Source organism: Oryzias latipes, chromosome 8 (assembly GCF_002234675.1).
Source record: "Oryzias latipes chromosome 8, ASM223467v1".
NCBI classification, from domain to species: Eukaryota; Metazoa; Chordata; class Actinopteri; order Beloniformes; family Adrianichthyidae; genus Oryzias; species Oryzias latipes.
In genome coordinates, this window is record NC_019866.2 from 13,597,426 (window position 1) to 13,612,285 (window position 14,860).

Consider the following 14,860-nt stretch of genomic DNA (forward strand, 5'->3'; position numbering starts at 1 on the left):
AAACTCAGTGATGATATAGATATGATATGATAGAAAAGCAAGTTTGAATAATAAATATGGAAACAGCAGAACACAGTTGGTATAAATTAAGCAAATTCTTTGAGCTGTTTAAATATCTCATAAACATCATAAAAGCAGTAATAACTGGATTCCCAACATTATTTTTTTATTTTCCCAGCATTCTCACATTTTGGCCAATTTTTTAATGAAGTATTCATTTGTGAATTTCTTCATTTGAGGCTCCAGTCCTGTTATGCAAACGGTTGATTGCAGCACTTTGGGGATGCACAAGATTCCAACCCAGACACGAGGAGTGATACATGCACTGCTGGGCCAGGGGGGGTGACAGGTCCATGACTCCTTTACGGGCTGTGATCGCTTAATAATTGATTGTGGGAGTGCATAATTGATGCCCCTCTCTTGCCAGAGGCTTTCCCAGAGAACAGAGAGAGAGAGAGCAAGACAGAGGAAGTGTGCAAAGCCAGGAAAAAACAAGTATTGGAGCACAAACAAATCAAGAGTTAGAGGAAAAAGACATAGATGAGAGCAGACAGGAAGTAGAGGCAGATATTTAAAAAGGGGAGATCTTAATATAGGGGGACTGATGCGTGGGCTGAGTGCTGGACAACATCTATAACAGCAGACAAACCACTAATTAATGACATTACTTAATTGCTCCATTCTGTGAAGCAACGTGGGAACTGCTGAGAACGAAGGGAAAGGGTGGTGGGAGAGCTGAAGCAGAGTCAATTCAAAGAGACGGACTTACAGGAAGACATAGGAGGAGACAGACAAACCAAAAAATGAGGTTCGTATCTGCGGGCCTCCATTGACAGGCTGTGAAATGTTACCTTGAGAGTCATTTCGCCCACAAAGATGGCAGTAAAGATGTAATTGGATATGGTGAGAAAGACTCGTTCCTGCACAGAGAAAAGCGAGGAGGAGAGAGCGGAGAAGGTTAGAAAGAAGAAATGGGCCAATGAGGAGTTCTAAAATCTCCTTTACTGCATCTTTTAAATGAAAAATAAAAAAAGGGGAATTTATCTTCAGAGAATACAGTGTAAGCACAAAAATCCCTTTCAGGAGCCATACTGTAGCTACGACATGCACTGATGTTGAACTCACCAAACTGCCCTGTAGTATCTTGGGCCTCTCCAGAGCCACTGTTATGCAATTGGAGAAGATGAAGGCCAATACCACATAATCAAAGAGCTTATGGGCAATGATGGTTTGGCAGATCTGTCTAAACCTGCAGTTAGAGGAGAAACACAGTCAATGGTGCATGTAGTCAATTCAAAAAGCTCCCAAACTTGGAATCGGCTCCTGAATGCCAAACCTACACAGGGTTCGGAAAATGTCAAGTCCCATTAGCTGTCACGCACCTGGGTGTGTGAAATTTGTTCTCTGCATTTGACCCATCCCATGGGGGAGCGGTGAGCTGCAGACACAGCCGCGCTCAGGAACCATTCAGTGGTTTAACCCCCCAATTCAACCCCTTTATGCTGAGTGTAAAGCAGGGAAGCATTGGGTCCCAGTTTTAGAGCCTTTGGTATGACTCGGCCGTCGATATGAACTTGCAACTTTCCACTCTCAGGGTAAAAACTCTACCGCAAGGGCACTGAGGACGTTCAAGCGGCCACTTTCATTAAAATGTCTATGTAAACGTGTGTAAATGCCTGTTTTGAGATTCCACGGTCAAGACTTTTTGCATTTAAGCGTAGCTACGCATGTTTTTAAGTCTGTTTTTGGGATGTACATACAAAAGGTGCAGCCATTGAATGCAGGTTAAAAGTGAAACCAGGTCAACATTGACCGAATTTTATTACTAGGAGTGTAACAATTCATTTTAACAACGATTCGATTCAATATTTGAGGTTGCTGATTCGATTCCCTTTTGATATTGGTTCATTTTGAACAATACGATTCACTGACCTAAAATCAATCAAGGACAACTTTAGCAAAAAAATTAACCAGTGTGACTCAGAGATATAAATTTGCAATGCTTTTACATTTGGCACAAAACCTCTTTCAACTGTGAGCACATGCACTAGAATTGGGTAGCTACAGTCCAGAGTGAACACCAAATGCTAAAAGCATGTTCAAGAATGCCCATTTCCCCGGTGTGTGTGAAACATAATGTACAGCAGCTCTCTAAGATCCTGCCAAGTCAATAGCCCTTTCCAGGCCCATGTTGATATTGCTTTTAATTCAAAACTAATCACATTAACAGCACTCTAAAAGGCAGAAAAATGCAAGGTTTTGCATTCCTGTGGGAGAACACAAACAAGAGTTATGAAAGAACCTCAAAATAAAAAAGGGGGGTCAAAAGACACAAAACAAACAAATAGCGTTTTAAAAATCTGACACATGGCGCTGTTTCATGCCAACAAGTAATTAAATGTTTTCACTGTGTCTGTTGGAACGGAAAGAAAGCAATTGAAAACAAACTACAAGAAAAAAATCTAATTTGTTGTAAATAGAACACATTGAGTTATTCAAATGTTTTTTTTTTATTTTTTTTTTTATTAGACTGCTCGGATGTGTCTAGTTTAATCTTCTATTTGAACACAATAGCGGAGTTTCAATAGTGAAATAAATTGTTCTTGCATCAAACTTTACCCCGTCTCTTTTCTTTTTACTGTGTGCCAGTTGTTTGTGTTAGTACACATATTGCATAGGACATATACATGCATACATTCAACTAGGGTAAAAAATATTTGTCTGTCATTAATTCTGCAAGTTACAAAGATTAGAGGTCTGTAATGTTCATCATAGATATACTTCAACTCTGAGAGACAGAATCTAAAAAGAGAATCCATCCCCAGAGTCACATTTTCTGATTTTTTTCGAGTTTATTTGTATTAATGGTGCAGAATATAGAAATTTGATCAACAACAAAAGTTCACCTAAATATTTTGTAATGTAACCTTTGTTAGTACTGATAGAGTTCAAATGTTTCCTGTGGGTCTTTACCAGGTTTGTACACACGGCTGCTATTTTAGTCATCCTCAAGAGCTGTGATGTTTTAGGGCTGTTGCTGAGCAACATGGACATTCAACTCCCTCCATAGATCCACCTTTGGACTGAGGGCCAGACTGGCTAGGTCACTCCAGAACCTTGAAATGCTTTTTACATAGACACTTCTTTGTTGCCCAGGTGATATTTTTGGGGTCATTTCCATGCTGGAAGATTCTCGAGGCTCTCACTGATGGAAGGAGGCTTTTGTCCAAAATCTCACCATACATCATTTGTGTTTTCTTTAGCATCCACAACGCATGACATTTCCACTCCCATGCTATGGAGTGAGTATAATCTCTTCAAGATGTTACTCAGTAATTTCCCCCTCCTAACATGGTTGAGTGGTGTTTATAACGAAGAGTTTCCTTTAGGTCTCATCTGACCACATGAGATTCTCCCAATCCTCCACTAGATCCAGTTGATATCTGGGAAACCTTTGGGTCAGGACGTGTGCTCGTTTAAGCAGGGGGATCTTTAGAGCACTGCAGGAGTGTGTTACCTTCTGTAACCTTTATTACTGTAGTGTCAGCTCTGCTCAGGCCATTGACTAGTCCCTCCATGTAGTTCTGGGCTGTTTCCTCACCATTCAAGATGATTTGTATCCAACCAGGAGATCTTTCGTGAAGCTCCAGGTGGAGGGAGATTGTCAGTGATTATACATTTCCTAATCATTTCTTCAACAGTTGACTGCTTCTCAACAACCTGTTTTTTTTATTGTAGATTGGTTCATCCTAATCTTGTTTAAGTCTACGATCTCGTCCCTGGTGTCCTTTGTAAGTTCTTTGGTCATAGTGGAAAGGTTACAGTCTGACAGTTAAGGGGTGTGGACAGGTGTCATTTGTACAGGTAACCAGTTAAACAGGTGCCAATTATACAGGTAACAAGTGGAGGATAGAAGAACATCTTAAGGAAGACAAAACAGGTCCAGAGTCAGTAGTTTCCATTTCACGTATGTGCAAACCTTTATCGAAATTATAGAAATGTTGGAAAAACCCAATTTCACAACTACACTGCTTAAAAAAAATCTTAATTATGCAAATAAACAAAAAACAACTTGTGCGATAAGTCATTTAAAACCTGGTGACGGATGTAAGCAATACTTTAATTTACAGCAGATACATTCAAGTTTCTGCCACAGCACTGGCGCTCATCATCATCTATGGAAGGAGACGTCAGTATCTTATTCAGGCCATGGAGCGGCAAGCTCCTTTACAAGTAGGAGCGGCTACGGATAAAGCCATTTTGGAAAATTGTGGTTGGTGATTTTACAGAAGAGCTGTGGAACCAACAATTCTGCATGACACGCTCAACTGCTGATGAGCTGTGTGACGCTGTGGGACCTAATGTGGTGCCCGCTGTGCAGTGCCCAAGGCAACCAGTTTCTTCCAAGAAGCGCATCCCCATCGCTATCTACAAAGTGACTCCTTTAATTCGTAGAAGGGTTTCCATTGCAGTTTTGCAAAATATGTCAATTTTAATACACCTCAATAACTACCGCCCCCAAGCACAAAAAATTTTTTTTTGATAAATGCAAGGTTTTTCAAAATTGTCGTATTTCTATTAGGGAAATTTAGTATCGCAAATTGCAATTTTATAGTCAATCAAAACTCAGCTAGTGAAGGACAGAATTTCTATTTGTTAGTAGTAGCTAAATAAATAGTTTCTTCGCCATTATATATATAAACAAATACTTTAGAAATCATAGAATGTGATTTTCTGCATTCTTTTTGTTTACATTCAGTCTCTGACAGTTGAAGTGTATCTATGATGAACATTGCAGACCTCTCACATCTTTTTAAGTGAAACAGCCTGCAGAATGAGTGACTGACCAAAACTTGTTTCCCCCACTGTGTGTTTTTACATATTTCTTTTATGTGCAAATCGATATCCATGCTGAGCAAAGCTGAACAGAAAAAAAAAAAAATATTACAACTATCTGGGAAGTGCAATCCACTTTTGCATTCATTTTCTAAAACCATCAAAAGATCGATGGAAACGTTTCAATAAGTAAAATCCACTGTACATGCCGGATACTGCAGAAGGTTAACCATGGCTTACTTGTTCTGAGGGGAAAAGAGGAAAACAGACCAGTCCTCTCTTGTCTCGCACCAGTCTGGTCTGTACGCCTCCAACATCTTCTGAATGCGAAAGCACAAACTCTGCAACAAAAAGCGCCAATCAAAGCACATCAAGACGCACACAAAACCAGCAGAGACACAAGAACTTCAGAGAAAATGCCTAATTATATTCAATTTTTTAATTATTTATGCAAGTGAAACAGTTATGTAGCATTGACTCAAAGGCTCTTGCTGCATAACCATCTGTGCTGCTCTCTCCCCTTTCTGTCTTCGCAGTCCTTCATTATTTACCTTGTTTGTTCAGAAACAGACTTGTTTACAGTAAAAGCAATGCAGGACTCAGGGGACACAGGTGAAAAGGAGTGCAGATTTATAGAAAGTGCATAAATATCCCACACACAAAGGTTAGTCTGTAGATTCGTTTTTGGGAATAAATGTTTTGTGTTTATTTTGTTTTTGTGTTTCCTCTCAAAATGCTCTCAGTGTCTTGGGGATTGTAACTGAAGTATTAGATTAATTCTTTACTTAAGTTAATTAGTCATTTGTAATTAGAATGAGTAATTTGCCTACATAGTCGATGTCTTCATCCAGGTCCTCGCGGTCTTTGCTGCGCGTGTTCACTTGAGGGAAGACATCAGCCATCAGATGACCTTGGGGATTTGCGCCCCCTCTGTGGCGTTTTGAAGGTGGTGGATGAAGGTGTGCCTGTGGCGTCCTGCCGTTACAGTCTTGGTGAACTGCTTCCAAATCATTACCACCTTTGATGACCAGCTCTCCAGAGAGGCTCTTTTTGCAGTGGTGGGCAGGGAGGGTAATGGCAGGCACTGGGTGGTGTGTCTGTGGAGGCGTGTGCGCTGTCCCAGCAGAGAGCTGGAGCACGTGGGGCAGCTCTAGAGAAAGAGCCCTGCGGTTTCTCCGGGGTGCAAAGTAGCCGGGGAGTACAGGATGGGGAACATGGAGCGAGTGAGGAGCAACAGGAGGAGGAGCAAGGAGAGATTCCTCCTCATCTGGGTGCGAATAGCGGCAACGCCGATGCGTTGAGGATGAACGGGGCCCGCGGATACGGAGGCTTCCGCCAACTACTCCACCTTTTCTGCCCTGGTCACAGCTATAAAAGGGTCTTGCAGAGGTAGGATTGAAGGCTGGACTGGCAGAGGGAGATGACGAGGAGCAAGGCTGGCCCCCCAGGCTCCCCCAGCTGGAGCGACGAGCCCAAATTGTGTGAGGCTGCGGAGGAAGTGGGCGACCCCAATTGTGGTAACCCCGACCTGGATACTAATAGAGAAAACAGCCTGATTTACAGTATATTTAAAATGTATGGGGTAAGAGAAGTGTCATAAGGACACATGGCCACAGTCAAAGTTGTGCATACTTTGAACAAAAAAAAAAATGCAAATAATTGGTTTTACGTTTGACATGTCTTGGATTTGAAATGTCTCCTGTTAGATTACTGTCACAAATATATCATAAGCATTCATATTGAGTCCTGAAACATCTATTCAGCAAAGTGTGCGTGTGTACTGAGCACTTCTAGACAGATCGTCAGGAAAAAAGACACCTCCACAATAAGAACAATCAGCTACTGATGAACAGTTGACATGTTTTATTTATTGATTATTTTTTTAGCATTACTTTATTAATGTTATGTAAATGTAGATCACTGATCACAATAGACATCACCAACCTTCATGTGGCACCTGTGACATCATGAACAAGAGACAGTGTAGTTTTAAGAACAATACTATCCATCCATCCATCCATCCGGTGAATCACCTCAGGGCTCATAGGGCTGCCAGAGCCTAACCTGGCTACTACAATAGAATAAAACAAATACACCACATCTATGGGTGTGTAGATAAAGCTACAACAGAGTAACATCTGCCAAATGCCAGCAAAAAAAAAAAAACAATCAGTAAAGAAGGAAAGTTGGGTATTCTGATCCTACTGACAGTTAGCCTACTTAGCCTTCTAGTTATCTCACTTATTTTTGTTATTTTGTTTAAGCATTCTCTTATCATAATTGCGTTTTTTGATGAAAATTGACATTTTATACCTGATGAGTGGTATACCTGCTGCTCTTTTTTGGTCTATTTTTCTACCAATTGTGGGTCTGACACAATCAGCGGATGCATCAGATGTCGCCTGGCAACAACAAAATACAGCTAGAGATCGCTGTTATTAATACCTGTTTTTTTTTGTATTGTTTTTACAGAGCTACAAAATCATTTTCCTATTATGGGATCAATAACATCCAAATAAGTTCTGTTTTATTTTTGTTTAATAAATGAGCCTCAATACGCACACACACTTTGTTGTGTTTCGTGACTCGATGGACATGCCTATGACCCTGTGACATATTTTTGATAGTAAGTAAGAGGGGAAATTTTGTTTTCAAGACAAGGGAAAGTCATATTCAAATCAGACATATTAAATGTAAAACTAAATGTTCCATTCATTTTATTTTTTTTGCTAAGTATTTTTCTTTTTACAGTCATCTTATTCCATAGAAATTGCTGTTTCAAAAAAACACTCAAATCAAAACCAATGTGACATCATTTTGGACGTTTTTTAAATTTTTTTTTTACAAAAACTTGTCAACTGGTTAAGAAGGAACTAGAAACATTGAATGTCACTCACAGCAGCCTTCTTCTCCATGTCCGCCCTGCCAAGAGAAATGGCGCTGTTCTTCCTTGAGCCAATCGCAAAGGTCAACCTCTCTCCAGGAAATAGACCAGCGGGCAGCAGGGACAGGTCTAGGTGTCCATTAGGGGTCAGTGTACAAATTTTTGGGTCTGTAGCAGAAAAGGAAAAAAAAAAAAGGAGAGATAACACCTAAAATGAGCCGTGGTCGTAAATGAAAGAAACAAGAAAGAGGGATGAGAAAGAAGCTGTCAAATGGGAAAGATGGAGTTTGAAATAAATCCCTCGCCTCCCATTGTGTTCCCTCTGTTGCTGCCGTGAAACGAAAACTTCTTCATCACTGAACACAATAAATGTCCCGAAACTAATTTCTTCCTAACTTTAACAAAAAAAAAAAGTATCAAAGAAATACAAAAAAACTCACAGAAGTCAGCATGGCAGTCACAACACAGCACAAAAGAAGAGGACGGTGGTTTATCCTTTTCCCGAGACTGGGGCAACATTAAGATTCCAAACGGGCTTTTCTCCACGCTGACATTTAAAAGGTACATTTGAGCTGGAGAACTGTGATCAGGCGCGTCCCTAATGTGCCATTAAATGCGGCTTCATATTGCCGGAATATTTTGTTGGTTCACTTCGGCTATAACAGAGGATGGAAAAGTGGCATATTTAATGTTTAATCAGCTTGCAACACATTTTCAGCTGGAAAAATGCTCCTTGGCAAGTATTGCTATGTAAATGAAACAGATTTTATTTTTATTGCCGGAGGTCCAACAATTCAGCTCCTATCTTCAAATGCTTTCCCTCCCGATTGTGACATTCTAGTATCGCGCACTTGACATCAGGTAATGCATTTCATATTCACCATTTGCCAGATTTTTACAAATTTTACTTTGGAGGTTTTGTGAATTTTGAAATGGACATATCAGTTTTGCCGTGATATTGCAGAAGATAGAGGCATTCATACCTGACAGATGCAGGGAGTCCTTTTGCTTATCATTCTCATCAAAGTTACAGGAGGACCTGTCATCATCCGAGTAGGAGCGGTTTGCATCGCCCTGCGGGGGGGCAGCGAGGGAAGAGGTGCAGAGACAGAGACGTCGAGAAGGAAGGAAAATGAAGCAGACCCCGAGAAGAAATAGGAAGGAGTGTGGAAATAATAAGCAATTACTTGCTGACCTAAGTAGGAACTGTCAAGAGAGGAAGGAGGAAGATGTCTCACCTCAGCTTGAAAACCTTCAACCAGGATGGCGACTAGTAAATTGAAGAGCACGTAGTTTCCAAATGTCATAAGTGCTACAAAGTAGAGAGCGGCACAGGGGGAGGTTGATGCCATGCCATTGTACAGCACCATATTCCAGTCTTCCTGAGTCAGAATCTACACACAGAGGGGAGCACAGACTGTATTTTTGGTGCGCGTACAGGACAGTCATATCATAAATCCATTTAATAAGGCCGTCTCAAGAAAGTGGGAGTCTTTTTTTTTTTTTGAAGGGGGGGTGTATTGTGTCAGTCCAACTATAGTTACCTGAAAGACTGTGACTATGGCCCAAAGCAGCGAGTCAAAGTTCTTCCTGTCAGGCACCGTGTCTCCAGCATCTGTCTTCAAACTGAACTTACAGCCAAAAATGTGCATCCCCAGGATACTGTGATGTGAAAAAAAAAACAATCAGGACGTCATTCACACTGACTGTTAAAATGCAGAAGATGTTGCGATTTATTTAAGAGCATATTTGAGGAAAAGCTCAAAGGTTAGAGCATAAATTCTTCTGATGTCTCTAAAAAATGTGCTGCTTTCACAACATCTGATTTTAGTGACAACAAAATGCATCTTTGCACAATTTCTGTTTGTGCAAAAAGTATGCTTTTTTTATTTAGTTAAATTATATAAAAGGGTATTTACAAACAACCTCCAGCAATATACAGTCACAAAGCTCCAAATATAATCAAAACAAAAAAAATTGTTAAAGTTATACAATAACAGATTCACAGATTAAAACAGTGTGAAGCTTTGGGTTATTCGTTTTGGTATTATAAAGATGTTTTACATAGCAGACTGGGATCAATTTTCATTTTATTCTTTTATTTTGGAATATAAAAGGCCCGTTTTCTTGATCATAGAATGTGTGTAAGAATTTTATTTGGTATTCATTTGTCAATATTGTAAAAAAAACAAAACAAAAAAAGAATCAGTGAGAATTTATAGCAAAATGAACTTCATTTAAACACTTTTTGTAAAATCTGTTCTCTATAGAAAGAAGCTCCTAATTTTATGCACAAATAATAAAAATTAATATATCAATTAAAATGTTATATTAGTTAATGAGATTTCTGTATGGTAATTAAAATATATATATATATATATATATATATATATATATATATATATATATATATATATATTTGCGTTGTGTATAAAAGACTCAAGCACACTTCCATAAATTAAGCTAAATTAGACTACTTAGGATTTTTTTTTTAATGTTTTTATAGAACACATCATAAATAAACACAAATTTCTACATACCAGACAAAACTTTTAAAACTTTCTTAAAAAGTAGTTGTTGCTTTGCATGATTCAATATCTGTCGTCACAAGCACATGACAATATTTATAAAAAAAGAACCAACTCGAGTCTATTCGATTATTTGATTTCACAGCTGACAGTGTGAAATAATGAGGGTTACTGACAACTATAAACCTATTAGTGTGCTCCCAATAATAACAATAATTACAGTTGGTTTTGTCACTGGTATGCGGCCCACAATGGTGTCTAATTTAGCAGATAATCCACAGTTATAGACCACAGAGACTGAATGTACTTTAAGGCACTAGGTAGTGGGAAAGAAATCTCAGCTTGGACAATTTTGGAACATAAAAAGGAGAAAATTAGGCTGCACTATTAATAACTGAAAGTCAGTAGTGCTATAATAATATCATAACGGCAGTAACAGTAACTGAGTTTCTCAAGCAGTACAGAAGAGATGGTAAATTTACCTAAAGATGAAGATGAAGAGCATGAGCAGCATACAGAATGTGGCCACATTGTCCATGGTCTTCATCAGCACGACAAGCTGTCGCCTGAGCGCCGGCATGAACCGCACTAGCTTGATGACCCTCAGCAGTCTGAAGGTCCTCAGCACCGACAGGCCTCCGTCTGCCTGCCCGATGATCTCACACACGCTGACGTTTGTTTCAGTGTCCGAAGAATAATGGAGAAAGCGGGAAAAATTATGAAAATTACAGCAAAAAACACGACTTTATGTTTCCGCTGTTACTATGCAGACCTGATGATCACAATGATGCCGTCAAATATGTTGTAGGGATTCCTCAAGTACTCAAAGAAACCGAAGGCGGTGAGCTTGAGGACCATCTCCAGGGTGAACATGCTGGTGAAGACGATGTTGCAGATCTCCAGGACGTTTGTCAGCTCCTCTGGCTTGGGGGTTCAGTCAAAAAAGCACCAGAAACAAAAAAAAATAAGAACGTTTACCACAGGTACTATAATCACCCTCCCCCCCTTATCTGTCATCCTTCTCTCTTCTTTCCTCCTTTTCTTTTCCGTCCGGTCCAACAAAAAATATTTACAAATATAGTTAACATGAATAAAGTTTAGCTGAAATTACAAAAGGGGTTTATTTAAATATACATCTGGTGTTTCATAAGATTCATAACCCCTGTTGTAAAAGTAAAATATGTCCAGCACAAAAGGATTTCAGCTCTCATCTGGTTGCTTAGGTGTTGGACAGGACAAGTTAAAAAAAAAAATATATAAAAAAAAGTTATCACATGAAAGTTGATCAAAAAGTATCAGACATGGGGTTAAATAGAAAACCCAGCTGAGTGGGACATAAACAATCTCCAGTCAGGGACTTGCAATTTCATCTGCTTGTATCAAAAGACACAGGAGATGCAGTGATAAACAAACAACAACAAAACATTTGTGACGGCGTCACATCCGTGCGAGCTAAAAAGGCAGCCGCTCAAAGTGTCGATCTCTTGAAAAGTGGGTTCGCGTCTACAAGGCAAATCAAATAAACATTCAGATAGCAAACAGCCGAAAGGGAGGAGCAGGGAGCGAGAAATAGGGAGAAGAAATTGTGTTTTTTAACACGGCGATGTATGAGAAACTGTAAAAAGGAAATCGGGCATAAGCAAAAATAGGCAGGAAATTAGTGTAGATTATCTGCAAACACGCTCAGAGAAAGAACCTGTTATCTGGAGTTGGCAACAGCGAGCAAACATGTATGAACTGCTCTATAAGAAGCAAACACACAGTCAATTGTGGATTTTGTTATCCATTTGTATTTCTGTGCACACACTTTATTCAAGTTTGCTTTGTGTGTGACTGAGTGTGGCATGCTCGATATGGATCAGATGCTTTCACTGATACCCCCTGTGAGTTTCTGTTTCAAAGCCAGCGGAGAAAAAGGCCAACTCGCCTTGCCAAAGTTAGCAAACCATGACAGGGAAAAACACATTCTTATCCCTCCCTCCTTTAATCCGCTTTTGCTCCAAATCTATCCCAGTTCCCCTTGTTCTCTGTCCCTTTTTTTTTTCTTCTCTCTTGCTGAGTCTCATTATCAGGCAGTCCCATCTCTTTCCAGTCAATATTCTGCAGTCGATCAGGCAGAGCGGAGCAGGAGAGGATGGAGGGATGAGGAACGACAGTGGATGGTGACAGAAAAGTTAAGGAGAGGAGACGAGGGCAAAACAAGAATTAAAGGTGAAGATTATGACTATAGGATTGTTGGAAATAAAATCATTAAGCTATCTCTGTCTGATGATCCTATTTTGGTAAGTTTACCACTGAAAACATGTTTTGAGAAAGGCTAACAACAAAGGAGGCATTTTGATTTTGATAAGAGGCTTTTTGTTATTAACATTAAATATACAGAACTTTAACTGTTATAAAACGGAAAATAACGAACTAAAAAAAGATTTAAAATGAAGTTTTCTTATGTAGTTAGACGCATCGCTCCAATTCAGGGCAGGTCTGCAACCTGCAACTCCGGAGCTGAGTGGGGCCCCTCTATTGTGGACCTCTAGTTATAGAAAACGAAAAAGAAAAGTTTTTAATTTGAAAAAGTAGCTGTGAAGGAAAAAAATAAGCAAACAATAAAATAAAGTGATTCAAACTTTATTCAACTCCTTTTGAAACAGTGGAATGACAGTATCACAAGTCGAGCCAAAACCTTTCAACATATTTTTGTGCGCTGTGTACTGCAGAATTTCAAATGGAGGTCAGTAACCACAAACAGAATTAAGGCACAAATGATTTTAAAGCAGATTCTTCCCCTCCCCCCACCAAATTCAAGGATTTAAGTGTGACTTATGATTAAAAAAATACAGTAAGGGTCACTTTATTAGCTCTGGTTTAATTTTAGTTTGTTAGATGTACAAACCTCTGGCTGAGATGCACTACAAAAGGTAAAATACTTCTATATTACACAGGGTGTCTTTTATTTTGAAAGGAAGTCATGTATACCTTTATCGAAAGTATTTCATATTTTGAAGGGAAAAAAAACTATTTTTTCTGTGTATTTATGCTTTTTTTATGTAAAACTACAGGGCCCTTAAAGGGACATTAAAGAAATGGAAGGAAAAAAACAAAAAAAACAAACAAAAAAACTAACGGGTGAGTACAATATACTAACTAATAGCCTCCGATGATTTTTGGGTCACTGCTAGTCGTAAATGCGTTCATATTATTTTCTGTGAATATCCGTCGATGCAGCCATTAATACAAATACAAAATGGCTTCAGATGGTCATAAGAATCCAAATGGATATAATTCGGCCCCTTTACAAAGTGGCGATGCAGACATCTGGCTCTTCGGAGTTCAACACCCTGTAGGTCAGGTTCTTGTAGAATGAGACGGACATGTTCTTTCCTTATGTGCAGCCCATTTTGAATACACTTTACATGCATCCACTAATATCCATTAAGTTATGGGTGATCTTATTTCTTCCTAAATAAAAGTGGTAACCTGATATAAACTGGTGTAACCCCTGCACCGCAACAAACCACATAAAACTCATTTAAGATGACGTTCAGAGAAAGTTTTATTGTTACGGTGACCAAGCAAAGCGGCAACTTCTTTGTAAGCAAGTCCGAAAGCAAAGTAAAACTCAATTAGCTCACGTAATGTCATTTTCAGGTAACTTGTGAAAATGCTTCTGTGTGCAAATGACCAGAAATTGCAAGATACTAACCAGTTACTTACTGGCGCCCACCACTTAATATGTTCTGCTTACTAGTTAGTAACGGGGGCACACCTGTTAGTATTCTTTTTTTTAACTTCAATTTTTTTTCTTTAATGTCCCTTTGGGGGTTCAGTACAAACAACCAATACTTAATATATATAGTATACTGGCAACATTAATATAAATACAAATAAATCAGAATCTTAATTTTTCTAAAGGTTGGGTTGTGGTCAGTGAGACATCGACCCAATTGGCTCATTAAGTTTTGAAGGTTGCAGACCCCTGCTCTATAGGTCAAAGGATCAACACAGAAAATGAAATGTAATGCTGTGAACTGAGCTTTGACACCATGGATGAACTCAGACACAGCACCATCATCTCTCCACCCTTCATTCTCTGGTGTCTGATCCTTCTCACCTACCTTTCCTTCTCCAACCGCATGTTTCTCCTTGCTCCGTGTTCTTTCCTGTTGTGTTTTAAGTTGTTCCCGTGCTGCCCGATCTCTGAATTTTTCATGATCTGCTCGGGAACAGACGTTTCCTCATCCTGTTCTTTAAATATGTAGCATAACTGCTGCTTTAATATAAAGATGAGGCTTTGAGGGTCTCTTACGACTGTGTACAGGAAGCTTGTTGTCAAACTGAATTTATTAATAATAGTTATCTGTGGCCAAACTTAAAGAGAAGCTTCTTCTGGAATGGGAACACACAAAACCAGTCTGTGAATAGAAAAATAGAAAAATGAAGCCGACAGCTGCCTGATCGTTGCGATTCTTCATGTTTTGGACCTCAACGTTTGGTGTTTTAGATCACACTCCCAAGAGTTAACCCTCCTGTCGTGTTCGGGTCAAATCTGACCGTTTTACAACTTATAATACTCATAAATATTATGTTTTACATCTGATTACCTCAAGACCTTATG

The 14,860-nt window shown here is 39.2% G+C and overlaps 1 protein-coding gene across 1 annotated transcript in view; it reads right to left on the reverse strand.

Annotated features, from left to right (window-relative positions):
• LOC101169039 (voltage-dependent T-type calcium channel subunit alpha-1I) overlaps nucleotides 1-14,860 on the reverse strand; it is a 115,564-nt gene that overhangs the window by 62,181 nt on the left and 38,523 nt on the right. Inside the window, exons 9-18 of the mRNA XM_023957619.1 lie at nucleotides 11,021-11,172; nucleotides 10,731-10,916; nucleotides 9,265-9,382; nucleotides 8,959-9,114; nucleotides 8,704-8,794; nucleotides 7,734-7,888; nucleotides 5,667-6,371; nucleotides 5,077-5,177; nucleotides 1,126-1,249; nucleotides 852-920 (exon numbers count right to left, since the gene is read on the reverse strand). Coding sequence (XP_023813387.1) covers nucleotides 852-920; nucleotides 1,126-1,249; nucleotides 5,077-5,177; nucleotides 5,667-6,371; nucleotides 7,734-7,888; nucleotides 8,704-8,794; nucleotides 8,959-9,114; nucleotides 9,265-9,382; nucleotides 10,731-10,916; nucleotides 11,021-11,172 — 1,857 coding nt within the window. The remainder of the gene's footprint in view (nucleotides 1-851; nucleotides 921-1,125; nucleotides 1,250-5,076; nucleotides 5,178-5,666; nucleotides 6,372-7,733; nucleotides 7,889-8,703; nucleotides 8,795-8,958; nucleotides 9,115-9,264; nucleotides 9,383-10,730; nucleotides 10,917-11,020; nucleotides 11,173-14,860) is intronic.